This window comes from Vulpes vulpes, chromosome 12, assembly GCF_048418805.1.
Source record: "Vulpes vulpes isolate BD-2025 chromosome 12, VulVul3, whole genome shotgun sequence".
In the NCBI taxonomy this organism is placed as follows: domain Eukaryota; kingdom Metazoa; phylum Chordata; class Mammalia; order Carnivora; family Canidae; genus Vulpes; species Vulpes vulpes.
Genome location: NC_132791.1, coordinates 167,082,459 through 167,105,905, shown reverse-complemented (window position 1 = coordinate 167,105,905; position 23,447 = coordinate 167,082,459). Strand labels below are relative to the sequence as shown.

General features: G+C 47.6%; 2 protein-coding genes and 1 long non-coding RNA gene across 4 annotated transcripts in view; 2 read left to right on the top strand and 1 right to left on the bottom strand.

The window, feature by feature from the left end:
* FBXO31 (F-box protein 31) overlaps window positions 1-2,614 on the bottom strand; it is a 44,355-nt gene extending 41,741 nt beyond the window's left edge. Inside the window, exon 1 of one of the 2 annotated variants that reach the window (XM_072731374.1) lies at window positions 2,229-2,614. In XM_072731374.1, the coding sequence (XP_072587475.1) occupies window positions 2,229-2,574 (346 nt within the window). In that variant the 5' untranslated portion in view covers window positions 2,575-2,614. The remainder of the gene's footprint in view (window positions 1-2,228) is intronic. The other variant, XM_072731375.1, reaches the window with a different exon arrangement.
* Window positions 2,615-8,948: 6,334 nt separating this feature from the next.
* Window positions 8,949-22,104, top strand: MAP1LC3B (microtubule associated protein 1 light chain 3 beta). Its single transcript, XM_026004952.2, has 4 exons — window positions 8,949-9,675; window positions 18,289-18,344; window positions 19,589-19,695; window positions 20,314-22,104. Exons 1-4 carry the CDS (start codon window positions 9,636-9,638, stop codon window positions 20,486-20,488), a joined length of 378 nt encoding a protein of 125 aa, XP_025860737.1. The 5' UTR covers window positions 8,949-9,635; the 3' UTR covers window positions 20,489-22,104.
* Window positions 11,227-17,958, top strand: LOC112924611 (uncharacterized). Its single transcript, XR_003235923.2, has 2 exons — window positions 11,227-11,311; window positions 17,833-17,958. It is a non-coding gene; the product is annotated as an uncharacterized lncRNA (long non-coding RNA).
* Window positions 22,105-23,447: the final 1,343 nt, after the last annotated feature.

The following is a 23,447-nucleotide window of genomic DNA, read 5'->3' as shown; positions in this document are numbered from 1 at the left end:
AACTAAAAAGGTAAAGGGATCAAAAGCAAATAGAATATTGGGGATGACTAGGAATATGTCTTTTTTACTACTTTTGTCTTTTTTTTTTTTTTTAATTTCTCACAATTAAAGTTTTCCTAGTATGTCTGCCTTGGAGGACAAGATCCATCACTTCTAATGTCACATTGTCTCTTGACTCGGGAAAGCTGAACTGAGAAGTGCCCCAGCAGGAAAGGACTGCAGTCTTGTTGTCTGTCCCCCAGTTTCCTTCTACATCTTCATCAGGACTTTTTGTACTTCCATTAGCAACTCTAAGAAATCACCCTGACCTCTAACCCCAGGGAGTTTTATTCCATGCCATACCTTCAGATTTTTTGGATTACACAAATGTCTTCATTATTCTGTTCCTATAGTTGAGCTAGACGAGTTAGAATTCCCCAGAGACAAACCCACTGGAAACCATTACACAGGCTGGTTAACCAATGGAGAAACTTCTCAAAGCACAATGGAACACCTGCAACGAATCTGGGACTTACAGGTGTACAAAAGGCAAAACAAAGCAAATGAAAAGGTAGAGTTCACAGAGAAAGTGGAACTTTCTTTGCCTCTATTTTATTTTTTTTTAAGATTTTATTTATTTATTCATAAGAGACACACAGAGAGAGGCAGAGACACCGGCAGAGGGAGAAGCAGGTTCCATGCAGGGAACCTGACATGGGACTTGATCCCGGGTCTCCAGGGTCACATCCTGGGCTGAAGGCAGCAGCCGAGCCACCCGGGCTGCCCTCTTTGCCTCTGTTTTAAAATGGCAAAAGAAATGCACTTGCTACATATATGACAAAAGGTTAATACTGCTAATACTCAGAGTTCTTACAAATTTGTAAGATAAAAATAAACTCTCGTAGAGACATACAAATAAAGAATCACAAGAGATTAAATAAAATGGCCAAGAAGCCTCACGATAGGACATGACAATTCAGGGGGATGAGCACATAACCTGCATGATCTTATTTAACCCCCAAGGTGAACCTACAAGAGTAGCACTTCCCAGAAATAGTTGGGAAGGTAAAGCAGCAATTCCAGGATTTCAAAGCACTAAACGGAGCCTGGCCTGTCGACTGACACTCTGGACTCTTGAACACTGAGCTTCACCGCAGAGATAGGATGACTGATCCTCTTGCTGAGGAGGACCTGGGGGAAGAGGCCTTCTCATGTACCCCCTCTGGGGATGCAAATTCCAACAGCTGGGTAATGGGTATCTCTGAGCTATTGAGCTATCTATCGGTGTGCATACTCCCTGCTCTGGCAGGAAGCGCACCCTAGGAGGATAACCTCAGGAGTCCTAGAAGGCACAAGTAAACATCACAAATTTCTATAAGACTGCACAAAGGCAGCCTTGACAGCACTGTTTAAGTCAAGAAAAAGCTGCAAACTCTAAAGTCAATCAGTAAGGGACTAAGTGGTCAGGTGGCGTACGAATGCAGCAGAACCCCACGAAGCTGGCTTATACTACACTGTGTGGAGGGCGGTCTATATGGTATGATCCCGTCCAAGTAAACCTGTGTCCGGGAGTCTACGTGTGCATATCGAGACGATTCCCAAAATCTTGAGAGTGGGTTATCTTTGACTGCAGGGGTCTCTGATGATTTTTGTACTTTCCTGCCGCTGCTGTTCTGCATTGTTTGGATCTGTTTCCCATCTGTCCTTTTTGCCAAAATAGGAGACCTCACGGAACACCTGGGATCTGTCAACGTTCACACGGAGAGCCCTGAACTCTGGATTAAGTAAACCTTTCCTCCTGGGAACTGTTACAAAACTATCCGGCACCGTCACTCCGGCCACCAACGTCCCTCCGAGGAAGTCAAGCCCTGTCACTGCCCTGCTCCCACTGCCCCCGCACAAGCCCGCCCTCAGGGGACCCCCGCCCGCGCCTGGGCTCCGACTGCCCCCCTAACCGTCCAGCCTCCCCCTTCGGCCGTCCCCGGCTACGCCCCCGAGGCCCGGGACCCGCCAGGGTGCCCACCCGCGTCCGCGTCCTCCCCGGCCCGATCCCCGCCGCAGCCCCAGGGTAATCGCCGTGCAGCCCCCAGGGCCGGGGCCCCCGCCCCCGCCCCCGCCAGGCCCGCCCCCCGCCCCCGCCGGGCCCCCTCCCAGGGCCCGCAGAGCGCGGCGCCGCGGGGACTCCGCCTCTCCCGGAGTCGCCGCCCCCCCCCGGACCCCCGCCAACCGCCCCCAGCCCGCGCGCTCACCCTCCCGGCAGCGCCGCCTCCAGATGGTGTCGGTGTGCAGGATGCGCCGGAACTTGGTGCACACCTGGGCCAGGCTGGGCAGGTCGGTGCCGGGCAGCGACGCGAAGATCTCCACCAGCAGCTCCGGCGGCAGCTCCAGGAGCGAGCAGCGCGGGGGCGGAGGGGGGCCGGCGCCCCGGCCGCCCGGCGCCCCGCACAGCGCCCCGCCCGCCTCGATGCGCTCCTCCTCGGGGTCCGTGTCCGGCTCGCTGTCGGCTGCCGCGGTCTCGGCCGGGCCCCGGCGCTGCTGGCGGCGCCGGCATCCCCGCGACGGGCCCACACCGCAGAGCCGAGCGCACACCGCCATGCCGGCGCAGGGGACCAGCCGCGCCGCCGCCGCCTCTGCGCACGCGCCGCCCCGGAGCCCGGCCCCGCCCCCGGAGCAGGGCGGGGAGCGCGGGCCACGCCCCCTGCGCCCTCGGCCACGCCCCCTGCGCCCTCGGCCACGCCTGCCGCGCGGGCCCCTTCCCGACCCGGGGCGTGAGCTAGGGCCGGACTCTCCACCTCCCGAGCGTGGGCCGCGCTAACCCGGGCCGCGCGGCGCTCTGGGACGCTGCGAGGACCCCCGAGGACCCCCGAGGACCCCGCAGGTTGTCCCCCTATAACACCCCCAGGAAGGCCCAGGGCCCCGCAGGTTGTCCCCCCATAACACTCCCAGGACGGCCCAGGGCCCCGCAGGTTGTCCCCCCATAACACTCCCAGGACGGCCCAGGGCCCCGCAGGTTGTCCCCCCATAACACCCCCAGGAAGACCCAGGACCCCGCAGGTTGTCCCCCCATAACACCCCCAGGAAGGCCCAGGGCCCCGCAGGTTGTCCCCCCATAACACCCCCAGGAAGGCCCAGGGCCCCGCAGGTTGTCCCCCCCATAACACCCCCAGGAAGGCCCAGGGCCCCGCAGGTTGTCCCCCCCATAACACTCCCAGGACGGTCCAAGGGACCCCGGAGGTTGTCCCCCAAGTACTCCCGCAGGACAGTCCAAGGAACCCCTACCGGAAGTTCCGCCTCCCCAAGAGCCTCCCCAGAACAGCCCAAGGACCCCACAGAGGTCCCCCCCTGAACTCCTTGCTGTGGACTGAGGATTCCCCTGGAGTTCCCACCCCCGCAGAACCCTCCAAGATGGCCCTAAGTTCCCACCCAGAATAGTACCAACGACACCCCCCCAGAAGCCCTCTCCCAAGCCCCTAGCATTCCTCTAGAGATGTCCCAAGAACACCACCACCACAGCCCTAACACCACCCCAGGATGCCCCCAGGCCCGCCTAAAACGTGATTAGGTGGCCAGCAGAGCGCTGCAAACTTCTCTAGTGCTTGGAACCACTAACCACCTAAGCCAGATAGAACCCTGAGGTATGCCAATCAAACCCCTTTCTTTTATCTAAAATCTGACATTCACTCAATTCTACTCTTATTGCAATGAAAGGGGAGATCAGGCTATCTGATAAACCAAAGCACCAATTCTGGCGTTGTCCATACATAGCCTTGGGGTTCTGCCCTAGTTACCTTGTTTACTGTGCCCCGGGGCATGTGTGTTCTAGAAGGCGGAGAGTATATGTAAAGCCAGCTTGTGACAGTACCTTACCTTAAATAGCTCACAACAACAAGAAACTGTAGTTATTAGTTGTTTCCAGAGAGTCAGGGAACCGCTCTACAACAAAGCCCTAAAGCGCAGGAGGTATTGTCCAGAGTCTAAAGGGAAGTATCTAGCCCAGTGTTTGAGGGGAGCATGGAGGTCTTACTAAAAAGAAAATTAATGACCCTGCCAGTTCCCACAAATTCCTCACTACTCACTACTGCCTCTGTAGGGAGATCTCAACGCAGGAAAAAGGGAATCCAGTAATCAGGGAAGCTCAACTTCTAACAAAAATAACAATACAGTGTGTCTTAGATTAAATCTTGACCCACTCAGGTCCACACAACTGAAAACAACACCTAACTGATCTTTCTGCACCTAGTCAGTCGGCTTTCCAGTTCAGCCTCCACGCTGGTATCACAACTCTCTTCTTGCAAATAGTAACACATAAGCAGAAGCAGTCTTGTGGCACTCACCTATTTAAAGGTATTTAATGGCTCCAGTGACTCCTTATCACGTCACACAGGATTTCCCAGTCTGGCCTCTGGGCCTGTCCCCACACCCATCTCTCCGGGGGAGCCATCTGATAATCCAGAGGTCACCAGCTTAGTCACATCTCTGACTGCTCAAGCAATCTTCTCTGTCAGAAAGACCCAACTCCTTACTCTGTGCCCTTAAAGAGCCAGCCTCCTTCTTCTGTGTCCCCAGATGGCATCTCCTAGGAAGGATGTTCCCTTTTTTCTACAGCACCATCATTTTATGACAAACACTTGTTTCCTTTTGTACCAGTCTCCCTAGACGTATCCCTTGTCGTGTGATAGATATTCTAACACATGGGACGCCTGGTGGCTCAGCGATTGAGCATCTGCCTTCGGCTCAGGGCGTGATCCTGGAGTTCCAGGATCCAGTCCCACATTGGGCTCCCTGCATGGAGCCTACTTCTCCCTCTGCCTGTGTGTCTGCCTCTCTCTCTGTGTCTCTCATGAATAAATAAATAAAATCTTAAAAATATATATATATATGCTAACACGCATCTTGCAGTCAATGAATGGTTATTAAATGTTGAATGAAAAAAAAAGTAGCTAAAAGAGTAAAAGTGAGAAACATGAACCAAAGAGATTTAGAGAAGCCTGGTGGATCAGCATTTTTTTTTTTTTAATTTTTTATTTATGATAGGCACACAGTGAGAGAGAGAGAAGCAGAGACACAGGCAGAGGGAGAAGCAGGCTCCATGCACCGGGAGCCCGACATGGGATTCGATCCCGGGTCTCCAGGATCGCGCCCCGGGCCAAAGGCAGGCGCCAAACCGCTGCGCCACCCAGGGATCCCGGATCAGCATTTTTAGTACAAGGTGGTATTTCTAAGCAGAAATGCATGAACTAATGTGATAAACTTTTGCAGAATGCCAGATTATCCTATATGCCGTGTTCTGCTTCAATCCATAGGTTCTAAAGGATAATCTGCCACTGTTACATTTTAGTTTAGTTTAGTTTTTAATCTGTCTACCCCTCAGTAGGCAGTTTTCTCCCAGAGGAGCTTAGAGTTGTTGTCATATACAAAATAATGTGGTTAAAGTTCCATCAGAATGGTTAAAGTATTCTTTTTTATTTTATTTATTAACCAGAGAGAGACACTTATTAACGAAAGTGCACACAAGCAGGGGGAAGGGCAGAGGGAGAGGGAGAAGCAGGCTCCCCAGGTGAGCAGGGAGCCAGATTCAGGGCTCAATCCCAGGACCCTGAGTTCAGGATCACAACCTGAGCTGAAGGCAGACACTTAAACCGATGGAGCCACCCAGGTGCCCCAAATGGTTAAACTATTGTGTTTATAGTTTGGATTGTGCACCTATACAGTTATGAAGACCTATCCATATCTGTATATCCTTGAGAGGAGGACAAACAGAAGGCTGTGTGTGATAAGCCACCCCAAGATCTAGAAGAATCAAATTAGTGCTAACCAGAATAGAAAGAAATATGTAGCTATGGGAACTTGGGTAACCCCTCTTGGCAGGAAGGAACTCAAGGGGAAAAGTTGAGGGTAGCATATAACTATTACACATGGAACCCCCAAAGCTTGGTGTATCTTGAACACTGTTATAGTCCCTTGTACAGAATGTATCCCATAGAGAACACTAAGGAGGTTGTGGTCATAGCAAAATGAGAAAAAAAAACTAGATAAAAGAGATCATTTGTTTTAACGCTAGATGAGACTATAATAATGAACTCTTTGTTATGGAGAACTGATAGCATCTAAGGAGATGAGTGGATTATAGGGCAGGATATTTCTCAATTTGTTACCACAGAAGTCATAGAAACTAGTATTTCTTGGACCTGACTAAACTGTATTAACTTTACCCAGGCTGGTTCTCACAACCCAGAAGCGAAAAGTGGCATCTTTATCCACTGCTCAGAAGAAACAGCCAAGGCAATGGAATGAAAGGAAAATATCCAAACGCCAAACAAGAGGGCCTGTAGTGTCTCAAGAGATCCCTCCCTTAATAGTCCCACATAAGGGCAGAAGTTGGAAAAACAGCAATCCTTGAGAATTTGCTTAGAATTAAACAGAAAAACCTGTGGAATGCTGAGTCAGCAATTCATGCTCATTTCAGAAATAATGTTAGATTGTGATTTGTGATGGCTTTCCTGCATGCACTCCCTTGCAGATTTCTAAAGTTGTTCATCAGACAGCTTCACGGGGAGAGGAAGCACTGCAGAATGGTGCCTGTCCCCGCTGCTGATAGTGACTCCGAGGAGCCAGTGAAGATCACTGGAGATCACTCCTAAACACTGCACTCTATTGAGAGTCGACTTCAAAATCCTCCTGACTAAATCCTTTCTGAGAATAGCTCCTGCAGGTCCTCTTGAGCAACACTTGTTTGTTTACTTGTTCTAAAGAGCAGAGAGATGACACGGGAATGATAGGAGAGCAGGCCAATAGTTGCCCAGACATCCTCGAGGCTCAGATATCTCTTCCAATCAGAAAAAGGAGAGGCGGGCAGGGTCAGGCAGGCCTGTGGGGCTGAACAACTTCTTGGTGTGACTTGTCCTCCATGTTGTGTGTGTCAGAAATAATGTGTCCTGCACTGCAGGTTGATGTTCCATACCACATTTAACAGATTCTTAGAAATAGCTAGACAGCACGGTTTACAGCCATGTTGCATCACTAACGCTGGAGGCATCACATTCAATTTTTAGCGGTTACCTTATTTTCTCCACAATTATGGTCATTTCATATTATGGAAAAGGGAAGAGGGTCGAGTTATATAAAACTGACACCATCTGGCTTTTGAGAATAGTAGTAGCTTAAAGGCATCATGAAATTTCGAGAGAAAACAAATTTGAATGAAAGATGTGTCTTGTTTTTCTACTTTATATGGGTTATTTTAAGGAACAGTAATATTTATGTTATTTATTTTAAAATAAGTTATACTATGCTTATATTAACTGGCTTAAAATAATTCTTGAGTAATATTTATTTACCACTCTGAAAATTGTTCACTACATCAGACTTATACTGCAGTCTGAGGGCACATGAAATTTTTCACATGTACTCAAACGTTTGTTTTCATTTCTTTTTAAAAATACTTTATTTATTTATTCATGAGAGACACAGCCTGAGAGAGAGAGGCAGAGACACAGGCAGAGGGAGAAGCAGGCTCCATGCAGGGAGCCCGATGTGGGACTGGATCCTGGGACTCCAGAGTCACGCCCTGAGCCGAAGGCAGATGCTCAGCCGCTGAGCCACCCAGGGATCCCGGCATGCTTGTTTTCAAATGTTGCACTAAGTTACTTCTTTATCTGTATGTTAATATGAATTAATACATTTTAGATATAATTTATATATTATGAATAGCCATTCTTATATGGAGATTGAGACACTCTTACATGCCCACACCCTTGTTTATGAGACACCCTGACATGTCCACAGTTTTCTGATAAACATGTAGGGAGATGTGGTTTTAGATGCTAGTAGGAATTCAAAGTTAGAAGACTTTAGCAGTCACTGTAAATGTGAACCTCAGTACTTGAAAATCACAGAGTGATCCTGTCCCATCACTAGCACAGCCCTTGAAGCCTGTCCCTCCGTCGCTGTGAACTCAAGGCCTGGGGTAATTTGGTAAAGCTTTATGGATGCCTAAGGGACTGGGGAAATATGAAACTCTCCTTCCCCTCCCCCAACCTCCACAGGCCAGATAATTGATTTTCTTCCTCTCTTGCATTTGGAACAGTAGTCCAACAAGAGAACGAAAAGTCCATCTCTTACAAAATAGCAATTAAGCCAAGAAAGCAGCTCACCAGTCAATACTTAATATACAAAAGAAATCCAGAAAAAAAAAAAAACAGCATACAGTACACACTTTTTTTTTTAATGTTTATTGATTTATTTGAGAGAAATGGAGGAGGGGCAGTCAGAGATAGAATCAGAGAATCTCAAGCAGACTCCCCACTGAGCCTGACACTGGATTCCACAACCAGGGGATCTGATCTGAGCCAAAATCAACAGTTACAGGCCAACTGACTCAACCACCCAGACGCCCCGACACTCTCTTTAAGACTTCAATCCAGATCATTTTGTTTGGCAGAAGGTACATGAAATAAACACTGAATTTTTTTCCCCCAATTTTCACAAAATAAATACAAAGCAATGAGGATAGTAAGTACACTTGTAGTCTGAAGCCTTCCTTTGGAACTTCGGAAACCAGAGAGAATGCGTAAATGCTGTTTAACTCAGGTTTTTCAAGGTAAAGAACTGCAACAAAAAGGGGGAAACACCTGACAGAGAGTGACACGTGGACAAACGCACCGTTGTCTAGTAAACAGGAGAATAGAACTGGAGCTAATGTCATTGTTCCGGTCTTGGGAAATAACTATACAAGGAGCTGCAACATGTTTGGCTTCTCTGTAAAGAAATCCCAGCTACAAAAAAACCCACCGAGGAGTATATTTTAGTATGTTTCGTATGTCTGCATAATAACGTATAGAGCACAATCCGAGGACTCTATCAAACGACCGTGTAAGAAAGGCTACGGCTCCGGAACTCGGGCGGGTTCCAGAGCGTCAGGCATTCCGCGGCAGCTCAGCCCGGCGGCCGCGCGGCCCTCCCAGGGGCGCGTCCACGCACGGGGGGGCCCGCGGGGCCCGGGGGGCCCGGTGAACCAGCCCGCTGCAGTCTGCAGGCGTCTCTCCATCTATGCAGCGCACCTGCGCGTTCGGAGGAGGACGTTCAGCGGCGGGAAGCCCGCGGGGGTAAGCAGGTGGCCGCCGCGGGCGCAAGGGCGCAGGTCCCTAAACACAGCAGCGACAGGTGCCCCCCATCTGGATGAGCAACCGGCAGCCCCCAGGCCCGCGGCGCTGTGGCGGGAGCACGGAAGGAATGTGCTTCCGGAGCGGAGCTTTCTCGGCCGTGGGCTCACGGAGGCGACACACAAGTGACGCGCGGTCCGCGGGAGCCGCTGGGCCACGCGGGACTTGGGCTCGAGAGGCTTACGCCTGGGGTCTTCCCCGCCCGGACGCGCGCTTCCTCCGCCCGCGCGCCTGCGCATCGCGGGTTCTCCGCTGCGCACGCGCGCAACCCCGCTTCCGCCACGCCCACCATGGCGGCGGCGGCCGCCGGCCTTGGCCCCGCCCCCCAGGACGCCGCGCCAGTCACCTGACGCGGCTGCGGGTTGAAGAGACACAAGGGAAGTCGCTGTCGCCACAGTCGGAGCCTCCGCAGCCGCCGTCACCGCCGCCACCGCCGCCACCGCTTGTAGCAGCCAGGACCCTCCGCCTCGCCGCCTCCGTCTCGCCTCCCGCGCCATGCCGTCGGAGAAGACCTTCAAGCAGCGTCGCACCTTCGGTGGGTGCCGCTCCGGGTGGGGGGAGGGGGCGCGGGCCGGCGGAAGGGCTGAGGCGCGGACCCGGGGCCGCCAGGGTCGGTGACGGCCGGGGCACGGGCCGACGGCGGGCTGCGGGGGAACGGGGGCTGAAGTGGGGCTCGCGGGGTGGGACCTAGGAGGAGCGGAGGCGGGCACCCGGGGCCGTTGGGGTCCGCGGCGGCCGGGTGGGGGGCCGAGGGGGAGGCTGAGGGGGGGCTGGGGTGGCCGAGGGGGGGCTGAGGGGGCCGAGGGTGCTGAGGGGGTCGAGAGGGGCTGAGGGGGGCCGAGGGGGGGCTGAGGGGGCCGAGGGAGCTGAGGGGGTCGAGAGGGGCTGAGGGGGCCGAGGGGGTCGAGAGGGGCTGAGGGGGGCCGAGGGGGGGCTGAGGGGGCCGAGTGGGGCTGAGGGGGGGCCGAGGGGGGCTGAGGGGGGGGCCGAGGGGGGGCTGAGGGGGCCGAGAGGGGCTGAGGGGGGGCCGAGGGGGGGCTGAGGGGGCCGAGTGGGGCTGAGGAGGCTGAGGGGGCCGAGGGGGGGCTGAGGGGGCCGAGAGGGGCTGAGGGGGGGCTGAGGGGGCCGAGGGGTCGGGGACCGACGGCGTTTGGGGGCGGGGGTGGCCTGAGGGCGCCGGGGCCTGAGCGCGGTCGGACCCTGGGAGCCCGTTCCGCCCCCCCACCCTACCCTACCCCGGGCCGGGTCTCGGGCGAGAGCGGCCGTCTGACCGCTCGGGGTCGGGGTTCGGGGCCTGAGCGCGGTCGGACCCGGGGAGCCTCTTCCGCCCCCCCCCACCCCGGGTCGCGGGCGAGGGCGGCCGTCCGTCCGCTCGGGGTCGGGTTTCGGGGGCCGACGTGGTGCTGGGACGCCGGGGTCTGAGCACGGTCGGACCCGGGGAGCCCCTTCCGCCTCCCCCCCACCCTCGCCCGGGGTCGCGGGCGAGGGCGGCCGTCCGCCCGCCCGCTCGGGGTCGGGATTCGGGGCCTGAGCGGGGTGGGACCCAGGAGGGCTGAGGGCGTCGGGGTCTGGGGTTGGGGGCCCGGGTCCTAAGCAGGGTGGGACCCGGGGAGCCCCCTACCCTCCTTGGCTGGGTCTCGGGCGTCTGTCCGTCCATCCGTCCGCCGGTCCGCTCTGGGCCGCGGCCAACGTGGGGGTGGGGGACCCACGGAGCACCCCTTCCTCTGGGCGGGGTTGCGGCAGACGGCGGCGATCTGCCCAAGGGGTCGGGACCTGAGCTCTGTCGGACCCCCGACGGCCCCCCATCCCCGCCCTGGCCCCGGCCGGGTCGCCGTCGACGAGGGCGGCCGTCCATCCAGGGGGCGCCGCAAGGGAGCTGCTGAATCACCTTTTGCTCTCCCGCGGTCATGGCCCGGTTGTTTGCTGGGCGCTCGGGTCAGCCCTGCAGTCCTGGGGGTCTGGCCTTCTGGGGCCAGATTCGGTAAGGGTGCCTTGGGGAAGGCTGGCCAGGAGGCCAGGCGGTGACAGGTACTTTGAAGTAATGACACTAGTACGCGAGTGAATCATCTCCAGGTAAGTCGCGCTGGTCACACGTGGTCACTTACAAATGTCCCTACCTTGCCTGAGGAGGAGTGTGCACACTGGTGAGCCCTGGAGGTGGAGCATTGTACGTATCCCTACACCCTCCAGTGTAGACCTGGTGTGGCGAATCCTCTGGATCCTTTTTGCAGCAGAACTAGGGTCTGGTGGCTTTTCTTTTTGGTTTGTTGTATTCATACTTTTCCCCAGCGGTAAATCAGTTCTTTTTCCCAGTTCAGGCTTAGAAACCCAGCTTGGGTTCCCTGGCATTTGGTGAAACTGAAAGTAACCATCAATATTTACGCCTCCACAAAAATGAGGACAAGGCAGTGACTGGTGCTCCGTTGAAGCAAGAAAGTTGTGCACTAGCAGCGTGGACACCACAGTGTTGGTGGGGGTGTTTATAGCAGCACAGGGGAGTTCCCAGGGTCATCTTCTTTAGGGCCTAAGGCAGCAACACTGTGTACTCCTTTTGTTTAGTTGCCTGAAGTCCACAAAGAGCCCAGCGTTCACACAGCTTCTACATGGTGTCATAGATCACGTTACTGATAATTATTTGATTGCTTGGTCCTGAGAAGCTGCCAAGCATACCGTTTCAGTCTCTTGAGGGTTTGTTAGCAGACTTGGACGTGCATTTTTGTTGGAAATTTTCTCTTTAATGACCTCTGTGAACTCTCAATTTTGTTTAGCTTTTATGCAGCCCTGAGAACAGCATCTGAATTAGATTTCCTCTTGTATCTGGCTTCGGTCCTCACTAACTCATGCATTTTATTATTATTTTTTTAACTTATGCATTTTAAAGTTAGCTGGGGGTTGCATGGCTGGCTCAGTGGATGGAGCGTGTGACTCTTGATCTCAAGAGTCGTGAGTTCAAGTCCCATGTTAGATGTAGGGCTTACTTAAACAATGAAAGTTAACTGCGGACATCTGTGTGGGAAAGATGCTTATTTTCTTATGACTGAAACTATAGTTACTTTTCTTTTACTTATTTTTAGATTATTCTAGAAAAACCTCTCAGAGTAGGTGGTAAGAGTAGGAAAAGTGAGATTAACGTATTTTAATGAATTAGAAGGAATTCACCTGGAATCTTTGGCCCTGTGGATAAATGGGGGTTAGCCAAGAATGCCCCATTTCTCCCCCCCCCCCCGTAAGTACATGTTAAATATACCAGTTTTGGGCTTGCCCCTTATCTCACCTTTACTCTCCCTCCCCGCCCCCCCCCCCTTGTTAAAAGATCTCTTTATTTTTTTTATTTTTTATTTTTTATTTTTATTTATTTATGATAGTCACACAGAGAGAGAGAGAGAGGCAGAGATACAGGCAGAGGGAGAAGCAGGCTCCATGCACCGGGAGCCCGACGTGGGATTCGATCCCGGGTCTCCAGGATCGCGCCCTGGGCCAAAGGCAGGCGCCAAACCGCTGCGCCACCCAGGGATCCCAAAAGATCTCTTTAATAATCATTGCAGAAGAGGATCAGGTATCAGTTAATGGCTACTCCCCTTCCTTGCTCCAGCACTGACAGTTTTCACTGATTTGTAGTACAGTGAATGAGGGAAATCAGTTCTTAGGAGAGAACCTCTTCATAGAAACTAAGAGCAGACCCAGTTAGCTTGAGCAGTTCTTTCTCTTTCCAAGTGAATGAGTTTAGGTTAATTCAAAATTGAATATAGATCTGCTGATATCTTCTGCCAGGATTGAGAGGGTGGAAGTGGACCTTGGCTCACCCAAAACCACCCTCTACCTTTTGTAACTGAAGAAAGTGGGTGGGGCCCAGAGAGGTGAGATCATGGTCCACCTAGTGGCGGAGTCTGGACTTGCAGTTTATTTTCTGCGGTGTATTTTCCCAGCCTCCAGTAGGTAGCCATCATCTCGGTATAGGAGATGGGCTAGCGCTTAGTGAAAAGCATAGTGTGTCTTTGCAGGTATGTGGAAAAATTTTATGAACTTCCAGCATTGTATTTGAGCAAATAATTCTGGATTTGGTCTTCTCAAATGTAATAATTTCGCTTCAGCTTCTGGAATTGCCAAGGAATCACACTATTTTCCTGCAGTTTAGTCATGAGCAGGTTTAAACTTGTCCATTAATATTCCAAAAGTTTGCATGTGTTGGGGGAAATTTATATGTTGGTCTAGAATAAACAGCTCCATCTACTCTTAATAGGTAGACTGTAGAGAACGGTTTATACCAAAACATAGGTAGCACTCCATGAACTGAAGCAGTGTTACTCATTAATGGATTGGGTATTACATTTATGATTTATAGATAGTGGCAATATTTATTATGCTTCCATTTTACTCAGTGAAATAAAGTTTTACTTTAAGTGCAGCAGGGAATCTCAAAGCAACTATGCAAATGATATGTTGGTAAAAATAAGACGCCTTAGATTCCTATCCTGCTTTTATGTTTGTAGGTCTTGTATGAGTTCTTAGAGACAGGAGAAAAGGAGTCTGGGAAGTGTATCTTGGTATGCATTTGGAAGAGTATTTCCATTTTACAACTTTAATTCGTTTATTAACCGTTTTCTGTGCGCAAGGCTGAGCCCTTGGTGAATAAACAGGGCATTACAGTGTTTAAAAAAAAAACTTGATTAAAAGTGTTGTTCACGCCTGTCTTTGATCTGTGTTGGTAATGCTTTTGTTAAAATATACTGTTATCCTCTGAAAATAACTGTCTACTCAAAAAGAGTGAGGCATACCATATTTGCTCACTCCGGTACACCACTGAGTTCATAGAACTGGCCAAGACACTCATGACATTCCTATGAGACTTTGGTACTACCTGTTTTTACCTTAAGGAAGTAACTTGTCTTCATACCTGTTTTCCCACCTTTAATAAAAATAATGATTTTTTTTTGTCTTTGGATGGGGGGCATATTTTGGGGATAAATCAAGATAAAGAAACTTGATACTATAGTATCGAAATTATAGTTTCTGATTTGAAGCTTTACATTTAAAGCGTATTTTTTTTCATTTTCCACATACCAGAACAAACCTATTTCCTTTATTAAAAAAGCTCCCCCTTCTCGCTGAATGTTTCCACTTTCAGATTTATTAGAATGAGCTTGCTTTTTTTAATTTGAGAGAGGTTCTTTTTTTTTTTTTTTTTTAAGATTTTATTTATTTATTCATGAGAGACACTCAGAGAGGCTGAGGGAGAAGCAGGCTCCCTCTTGGGAGCCTGATGTGGACTCAATCCAGATCCCCAGGATCACGACCTGAGCCAAAGGCAGATGCTCAACCACTGAGCCACCCAAGTGGCGCAAGAGGATCTTAAGCAAACTTTGCAGGGAAGAGCCCCAGATGGGGCTTGATATCATGACCAGAGCAGAAATTGAGTCATATTCTTAACCAACTGAGCCATTTGGGCACCCCAGTTAGGATAAGCTTTTTCTTTTTTCTTTAAGATTGATTGATTGATTCATTCATTCATTTATGAGGGGCAGAGACATAGGCAGAGGAAGACTGCAGGCTCCATGCAGGGAGCCCAGCCTGGGACTCAGATCCCAGATCTCCAGGATCACACCCCAGCCTGCAGGCGGCCGTAAACCGCTGCACCACCTGGGCTGAGGTTAAGCTTTTAAGTGTGAAGCATATTCCCAGGTATATTAAAGAATTATTCATGGGACTCCTGGGTGGCTCAGTGGTTGAGTGTCTGCCTTTCACTCAGGGTGTGATCCTGGGACTGCGTCCCACATCTGGCTCCCTGTGAGGAGCCTGCTTCTCACTCTGTGTCTCTGCCTATCTTTCATGAATAAATAAATCTTTAAAAAAAATCATTTGATAGAGTGAATTGTGATTTCCTCTAATTTCTGAAATCTTCCCTGACACACGAGATTTTTATTGTGAAGCAGATGGATAGCTAAGTCTAGATGGTAGAGCACCTTCTCCTGGGGTAGGACAGACATATAGGGACGGGTCTTAGACCTGAGAGAGGCATCAAAGGGGAATCAGTGACACCTTCAGAAATAGAGAAGGATTTAAAGGATGATGCAAGTGAAAAAAAATTCATCCTGTGTTTCCTCTACTCTCCGTATTCTACTAATCAACTGCTTCACTTTGGACCCTGTTTGGGTTTTCCACACATCAATTCAGCTGGCTGTTGTACTATTTTTATTTTTATTTTTTTAAATTATTCCTTTTTAAAAAATTTTTATTTATTTACGATAGTCACACACAGAGAGAGAGAGAGAGGGGCAGAGATACAGGCAGAGGGAGAAGCAGGCTCCATGCACCGGGAGCCCGACGTGGGATTCGATCCCGGGTCTCCAGGATCGCGCCCTGGGCCAAAGGCAGGCACCAAACCACTGCGCCACCCAGGGATCCCTGTTGTACAATTTTTAAACGGTGTGGGGTTGTTTTTGAGTAATCTTTACACGCATTGTGGAGCTTCAACTCAGGACCCTGAGATCAAGAGCCAGATGCTCAACAGACTGACAGCTGTCGTAAAATTTAACTCAATTCTAATTCACCTGGTGATAGCCTCAGATATGACAGTTTAAGTGTTCAGCCCCGCAATATTGCCCCTCCCCACCCACCACTTCGAACACTAATTGCAAGTGCAGCTTGTTACTTGTGCTGGCTATAAATCAGAGGTTTATAACGACCCCCTTATGTTTCATTGAATTGCTGGCGTAGCTCACAGGAAAACTTTTGTTTGCTAGACTATTGGCTTATTACAAGGGATATTAAAACATACAGATGAACAGCTTGGTGAAAAGTACATAGGATAAGGTTAGGAAGAGTCCTGAGCACAGGAGCTTCTGTTGCTGTGGAGTTCGGTGTGTGCTACTCTCCCAGCACCTGGAATCCCTGAGCCCCATCCTTTTTATAAAATTTTTTTTTTTTTTTTAATTTTACTTATTTATGAGACAGGCAGAAAGATAGGCAGAGGGAGAAGCAGGCTTCCTGTGGGGAGCCCAGTGCAGGACTCAATCCCGGAACCCTGGGATCATGACCTGAGGCAGACCCTCAACCACTGAGCCACCCAGGCGTCCCAGAGCCCCATCCTTTTTTTTTTTTTTTTTTTTTTAAGATTTTTATTTCATTCATAGAGATGCAGAGAGAGAGAGAGTAGCAGAGACACAGGCAGAGGGAAAAGCAGGCTCCATGCAGAGAGCCCAACGCGGGACTTGATCCAGGGTCTCCAGGATCACGCCCTGGGCTGCAGGCGGCGCCAAACCGCTGCGCCACCGGGCTGCCCTGAGCCCCATCCTTTTGATGGAGATTTCATTACCTGGGCATAACTGGTTAAATCATTGGCCTTTGGTGATTAGTTCATCCTTTAAGCCTCTTTCCCCTCCCTGGTGGTTGGGGTGGGTCTGAACATTTCAAACCCCAAATCACTGTTGTTTTCCCCCCTGGCCACCAGTTCCCCATCCTTAGGAGCTTTCTAAAAGTTACAACATTAACATAAACTTGTATGGTTGATTGGGGCTTGTTTGAATAACAAGAGATAGCCCTTATCAATACCACTCTTAATCATTTAGAAAATTCTAAGTGTTTTGGAAGCTCTGACAGGACCAGCTGTGTATTTCTTGTTATTAATCACTATATTATAGATTGGGAACCACTAGGTTATGCTTACTAACGGTAACTAAATTAATCTTTATTCTCATATACTGAGTAGGAATGCACGCTGGTAGGAATCCCTGTGTTTGCCATCTTCTTAGTCTATGGCAGATAATGTTTATATGTAGTAATTTTATCTTAGAAGCTGATTTAGATATGTTGGATGGGAAAATAGAATTTACTTTTTTTTTTTTTTTTTAAGATTTTATTTATTTATTCATGAGAAACACAGGCAGAGGGAGAAGCAGGCTCCATGCAGAGAGCCTGACGTGGGACTCGATCCCGGGTCTCTGGGATCAGGCCCTGGACTGAAGGCGGTGCTAAACCACTGAGCTGCCCAGGCTGCCCTGTTTTTGTTTTTTTTAAAGATTTTATTTATTCATTCATGAGAGGCACAGGCAGAAGCAGGCTTCTCGCAGGGAGCCCGATGTGGGACTCGATCCCAGACCAGGATCATGACCTGAGCCAAAGGCAGACGCCCAACCTCTGAGCCACCCAGGTGTCCCAGCACTTACATGTTTGTATTTGAACATGAGAATGTTCAGTCATTTTTATGAAGAATGATACTAAATGTTTTTTTTTTTAATCCAAAAAAATTGGCAATGGTAGAATATATGTACATCAAAGCATCTTTTTAAAAATTTTATTTGTTTATGAGAGACACAGAAAGGCAGAGACATAGGCAGAGGGAGAATCAGGCTCCCTGCAGGGAGCCAGATGCAGGACTTGATCTCCAGACCCCGGGATTATGCCCTGAGCGAAAAGCAGACACTCAGCCACTGAGACACCCAGGTGTCCCTGCATCTTTTTTTTTTTATCTGAAGCCACCAGGACTTCTCAGGAAGTCCATGACATTGATTATTCATGTATGATTATATTAAGGGAGAGAATAGAGATATTCTCAAAAAAAAAGTATTCAACAGTAGACTTAGTGCTTTAAAATTTTGTCTAGTGATGTTGGGCAGTGGTGGGCATTGAGAAAAACTGAAAGTCAAATAGGGTGTTCTTTTGGGCATTTTCTCTTAACCAATGTGTCATTGAAAAGCAGGAAGTAATAAGAGAAAATCACATTGAAGAGCCTATGGTTTAACAGATTCCTGTATCAACTGAAGTTTTGGAAAATTGACACATAGTGGGAGTCCTTGGAGAAAAGATTGGTAATGCCATGCAGGTAATCTGATTATATTTGACTGCAAGCCTGGGGTCTCAAATTCTTGAAACTAGGAATTCTGTACTCTTGGTCATATGTCATAACACCTGCTAGAGCCATGTAATTACATGTTGGTTTACATGGAAGTTGCATTTGACCTTATATATCAACTTGTGCCAGATATGAAGTGCCACTGTGTGGTTCCTCTCAGTTCTCGGGAAGATGTCCTTCTCTGCTCTGCCAAAGCTAGGGATAGGTGAATTTAAATATGGAAACCATCAGTAAAAGTGCAGGAAAGAAGCTACATTTTGGCCCTTAATAATGAATGCCTGTCTCTTCCTTTCGTTGCAGAACAAAGAGTAGAAGATGTCCGACTTATCCGAGAGCAGCATCCTACCAAAATCCCAGTAGGTAGTCTCCAGCACCTGTGTTTTATTATTATTAATATTAATAACATTATTAATGTATACAGAAGAGAGCACTGCTTAAGTATTTTAATACAGTGCTGCTATGTGTAACTGTGTGACAGGTGTTTCTACAGAGGTCCTCAGAAAGTAATCTCCAGTGTCAATTTCACAACCTAGAATTGAGATATCTTAATATACGGTTCTTGCATCTAATCACATTCTGTTTCCTCCTGAATGAGTTTTCTGCCTTAATGTTACACACTTCACAAGTCAAATTTATTTTCAGGGAAAGGATAGAGGGGCTAGAACTGTTAGCATTTTATCAATGGAAGGAAATATCCACTCTGTTGAAGGAATCCTGCAGTAGGAAGATCAGTAGCTCTCAAGTTTTTTTTTTTTTTAAGATTTTATTCATTTATTCATGAGAGACAGAGAGGCAGAGACATAGGCAGAGGGAGAAGCAGGCTCCCTCTGGGAAGCCCAATGTGGGACTCAGTCCTGGTCACTCTCTGAGCCAAAGCAGACACTCAACCACTAAGCCACCCAGGCGTCCCAGTAGCTCTCAGGATTTAAGTGTAACTGTACATTCTAGGCCATCTTTTGATGCCCCAGAGAAGTCTGTTGTATTTGGCTTCTTTACATGATGTGGAACTATGAACTGTTTTTGTTCCCTGCATAGTGCAAGTTTCTTAGCTCTTAAAACTCATTAGTGAACTACCAGGAGTATATTGTCAAAATAAAACAATCTTCAAGTCTTTCTGCATTAAATTTGTCTCCAGAACTAGCTGATATTGTCTTTTCGTGGACTTTTTCCATGTCAAGTAGAGAAACCAGTCTAGCATGAAAAAAAAAAATTTCAGTGTATTACCATAATTAAGATCTAACACATTTCAGAGGAAATGGTATTGCAATTGACGTAGATTCAGAGCTTTACACTATAAGCTGGTACCTAGCCTCTGCTTTTATTTTTCTGACTAATGAGTGTATCTTCAACAAAAAGCAAACTACTTTCACCACCCTGCTCACCCCCTTGGAGGCAGTCACTTTGTCTTGTGTACTAGATTCTGTATGGGATAGAGTCTAAGCTAATAAATGATCACTCTTAATAGGAGATCTGTGGGGAAACCAACACATGTGCTCTATTTCAAACCCTATTTTGGTATGTCCTAGTTATAACATAGGAAGTATTTCAACTCTTCTTCACTGTTAATGGTTATTAAAATCTTTCTTGGTTACTTTTCTAGGTGATAATAGAACGGTACAAGGGTGAGAAGCAACTTCCTGTTTTGGACAAAACCAAATTCCTCGTACCTGATCATGTCAACATGAGTGAGCTCATCAAGATCATTAGGTATTTTTTAAAAAAATTTCTTTGGGTGACTTCTCTTTCTGTATCAGACTTAGATAAATCTTTAGTTCTGATTAACATTTTTGCAAGTCTAACAAAACCTTAAACATGTTCCTTTCTTTCTGATTTACCTGCTGGATTTCCTATCCTCTGATTCTTTTATTGATTGATTGATTGATTGGATTGATTGATTCTTTAATCATAACATCTAGCATAGATGTTTTCTCTAATCAGAAAATTGTACAAGTTTGTATGGTAAAATTAGTAAAAGACAATGGAGTCTTTTAAATGGTAATAAGTAGTCTGTAAATTATATTTTGAACTATTCCTCTCTTTAGACAGCTATTCAGAGAACATACTAGTCTAAAACCAGCCTCAGGAATATAGTAAGAATAATCTACCAAGATTACCGCTAATGTCATTCATGAATGTAATCATAGGAAATGTCCTATGCTTTATGGGAAGTTTTATGAGTCATCATCAGTAGGCATACACATTGCCAGAAGCAGCATTTACAAAAGCGTTATACTTTTAGATCAGTGGGGGTGGGTGATATTTTTACATGTCCCCTGCATATTAATGTATTGGTTGGCATCTCTTCACATTGTTTTCTTTCAATAGGAGGCGCTTACAGCTCAATGCTAATCAAGCCTTCTTCCTGTTAGTGAATGGACACAGCATGGTGAGTGTGTCCACACCGATTTCTGAAGTGTATGAAAGTGAGAAGGATGAAGATGGATTCCTGTATATGGTATATGCCTCTCAGGAGACATTTGGAATGAAATTGTTTGTGTAAGACTAGAAAGATGCATCTCTTCTAGAATTTTTTTAAACCCTTACCAAGGAGAAAAAAAGGGATATTACCAACTGAGATTGATCAGTTCATCTAATCACAGATCATCAAAACAGTAGTGTTCCTGCCTAGGAGTTTTAGGAAGTTGTTTTGTACTGCAAGCAGAAAAACTGAGCTCCAAATGAGCACATTCAGCTTTGGAAAACTATATTATTTAACCTAGGCTGTTTTGTTTTCAAATTTAGGCGTTTAAAAATAAAATACTTTGCATTGTAAGTTGCCAATAAAATAGACCTTCACGTTATTTTAATGCTCTTTATCTATTAGGAACTTGCAATTTAAGCATTCAGAGAGACATTAAGTCTTTTCTAGGTTCACTGAACCAGCCAACTTTTTGTAGAAAAAGGGTTTCTACTTAATGGGAGAAGTCTCTGTAAGAGGATCTTTAAGCCTAAGTTGTCAAGCATAACTCCCACCCCCACATTTGCCATAATAGTTGGCAAAAAGCAGGGAAAATGGGAGTAAGAAAGGTTCCTGATTCTGGTGTAAGTGTACCCTGAGTCAGCACTCTCACAGTGCTAGGGAGGTCTTGTTTGCTGCTTCTCTAGACAATAAAGAAAAGCACCACTGCTCAACAAGACGCTTGAATAATTTAAAATTTTTGTCTAGTTTCTCAAAGGGCCCAGAGAAACAAAGTGTGACATTTCTGGTTTGTTTATCCTCTAAGAAGTCAAACTGCTGTCTGCTTTGGTAAAGAAACAAGCTGTTCTATCAGTTTCATTCCTTAGGACAGTGCTAGAAACTACAGAACATGGAAACTAAAGCATTACAATTCAGATGCACTCCCTCTACCCTTTGGCCTAAAGCTGTAGAGATTCATGTTTTATGTTAAGTGTGTGACTCTGTTATTGAAAAGTTACATTTTTAAAGAGTATTTCAGTTGTACTGTAGGTCAAACAACCATCAAAGTTTCTCCACTCTGACTGCATGTCAGTTGTGAAGAAAACAATAGCAAAAGGAGACCTAACACTCTTCACAGATATTAATGTCAGAAGTTTAAAAATTTTCCAAGTTTAACTAGAATAACCAATGCTTCCTACTACCTGCATGGGGTTCACTATTTACTCTTTTTTGTGGCAGTAGCACAGAAAGATCACACATCACTTTAGACTGTACTGTAGCAGGTCACAATTTATCTTTGTGTATTTTAGATGTGTGTGGAATACCTATACTTGTTAGTGAAGTTACTTATTAATGGAGGTTGGGGGGGGGGAAGCAATAGTACTGCATATGGGCACTTGATCCCCGACCTTTCAACTACTCTTTCCGCTGCATGCATCTGTCCACATGGCTAACTTTTAATATGTGTATTTTTACATTATGTAAATTCCTAATCAGCTTGTCTTGTTTAGATTGTATACATCATTATATCTGACATTCTTGTAACTACTGTATGATCAATACGATTCCTAGAAGAAATTCTGCTTTTTTAAAAAAACAAAAGTACCATGTGGAGAGGGGTGACTTTTATCCCACATTACTGGGTGGTCACTAGGATCTCTAAACCAAGTACATTTTTAATGAACTAAGGTGAATAAAGGCACAACTAAAAACTGTCATCAAGCTCAATTTAATGGATGAGTACTTGGTGCTTGGCAGTGCTGTACACTGTCTGTACTGTCCCAAGCCAGGCGGTGGCAGCAGTGGGGGGAGGGCCTCTGAAGGTCTCTGCCTCATCCCAGGCACCTTCCTCACCTTGGTCAAGGTTCTGCTGTCTGGTCGTCTTCGCACAAGTAAATTTTCCTGAGAACTAAAAGACAGGGCACAAAGTAATGGGTGGATGTGGGACCTGGGTGTTTTGTGGGAACACTTGAAAACCTGCCCCTTTAAGTGAAAGTAAAATACAGATGCTAGTAAGACTATGAGTGGTCAAGGAGGCATTATGTGGTTTTGGGTACTTCTTGCTGCATCAGGGAAAGATCCAGTACACACATGAGCCAAGTAGTGGCCAGCATTACTCATTTGAAAAACTCAACCCATTTCGCATTGAAGCAGGCGCTTAAAATGTTTGTGGAAGAATCCAGGCAGGAAGCAAGATGACGAAATGTTCTGCTTCCCCATGTTTGTTGCTCGGTGTGTGTCGTTCCCCCAAATCTTCAGAGGGGCTGCAGTTTGTCTCCTGACAGGAGCCCTAGTGGCTGGAACTGTGTATACATGAGCATTCTCCTCTGGGTAGCCACAAGCCTGACAAGACCAAGCGGTCCTGGGGACCTCAGTTGGGAAAAAGGCACCAGGATTCTCCCTCTGGTGTCCGGCACTGCTCATGAGACCACCACAGTCCTGGGTGAGCTTGTGCTCATTAGGCTGCCACCATCCCCAACCTAGAGAGAAGACGGAGCTTTAAATGCCAGACCATGTTCATGCTACGTGTATCACGTGTTTAGAAATGTTCCAAAGATGGTTCACAGATACCTATTTGTGCCAATCTTGATTTTTATCTTGATTTTTTAATTTTTTATTTATTTTTATTTTTTTTCAATCTTGATTTTTTTATGGAATCTAGAGATGGAACATCTTTAAACCCCAAATCAAGAGATCATGTTTCTGGTCACAGTAAAGATATTTTTTAAAACATGGGAAACTTGATAGGAAATGGATTTAAAACCATGTATCTCTTGTCAAATTGAGAAGGCATGGACGCCTGGGTGGCTCAGCGGTTGAGTGCCTGCCTTCAGCCCAGGACGTGATCCTGGAGTCCCAGGATCAAGTCCCATGTCGGGCTCCCCGCATGGAGCCTACTTCTCCCTCTGCCTGTGTCTCTGCCTCTCTCTCTCTCATGAATAAATAAATCTTCAAAAAAAAGTTGAGAAGGCAGAAAAGTGACTCCCCTAGTGTGCAGACCCAAGAGTTGCAATTTATTTGAAAAGATGTGTGCTTCATATTCTATGAGACAAAGACATAG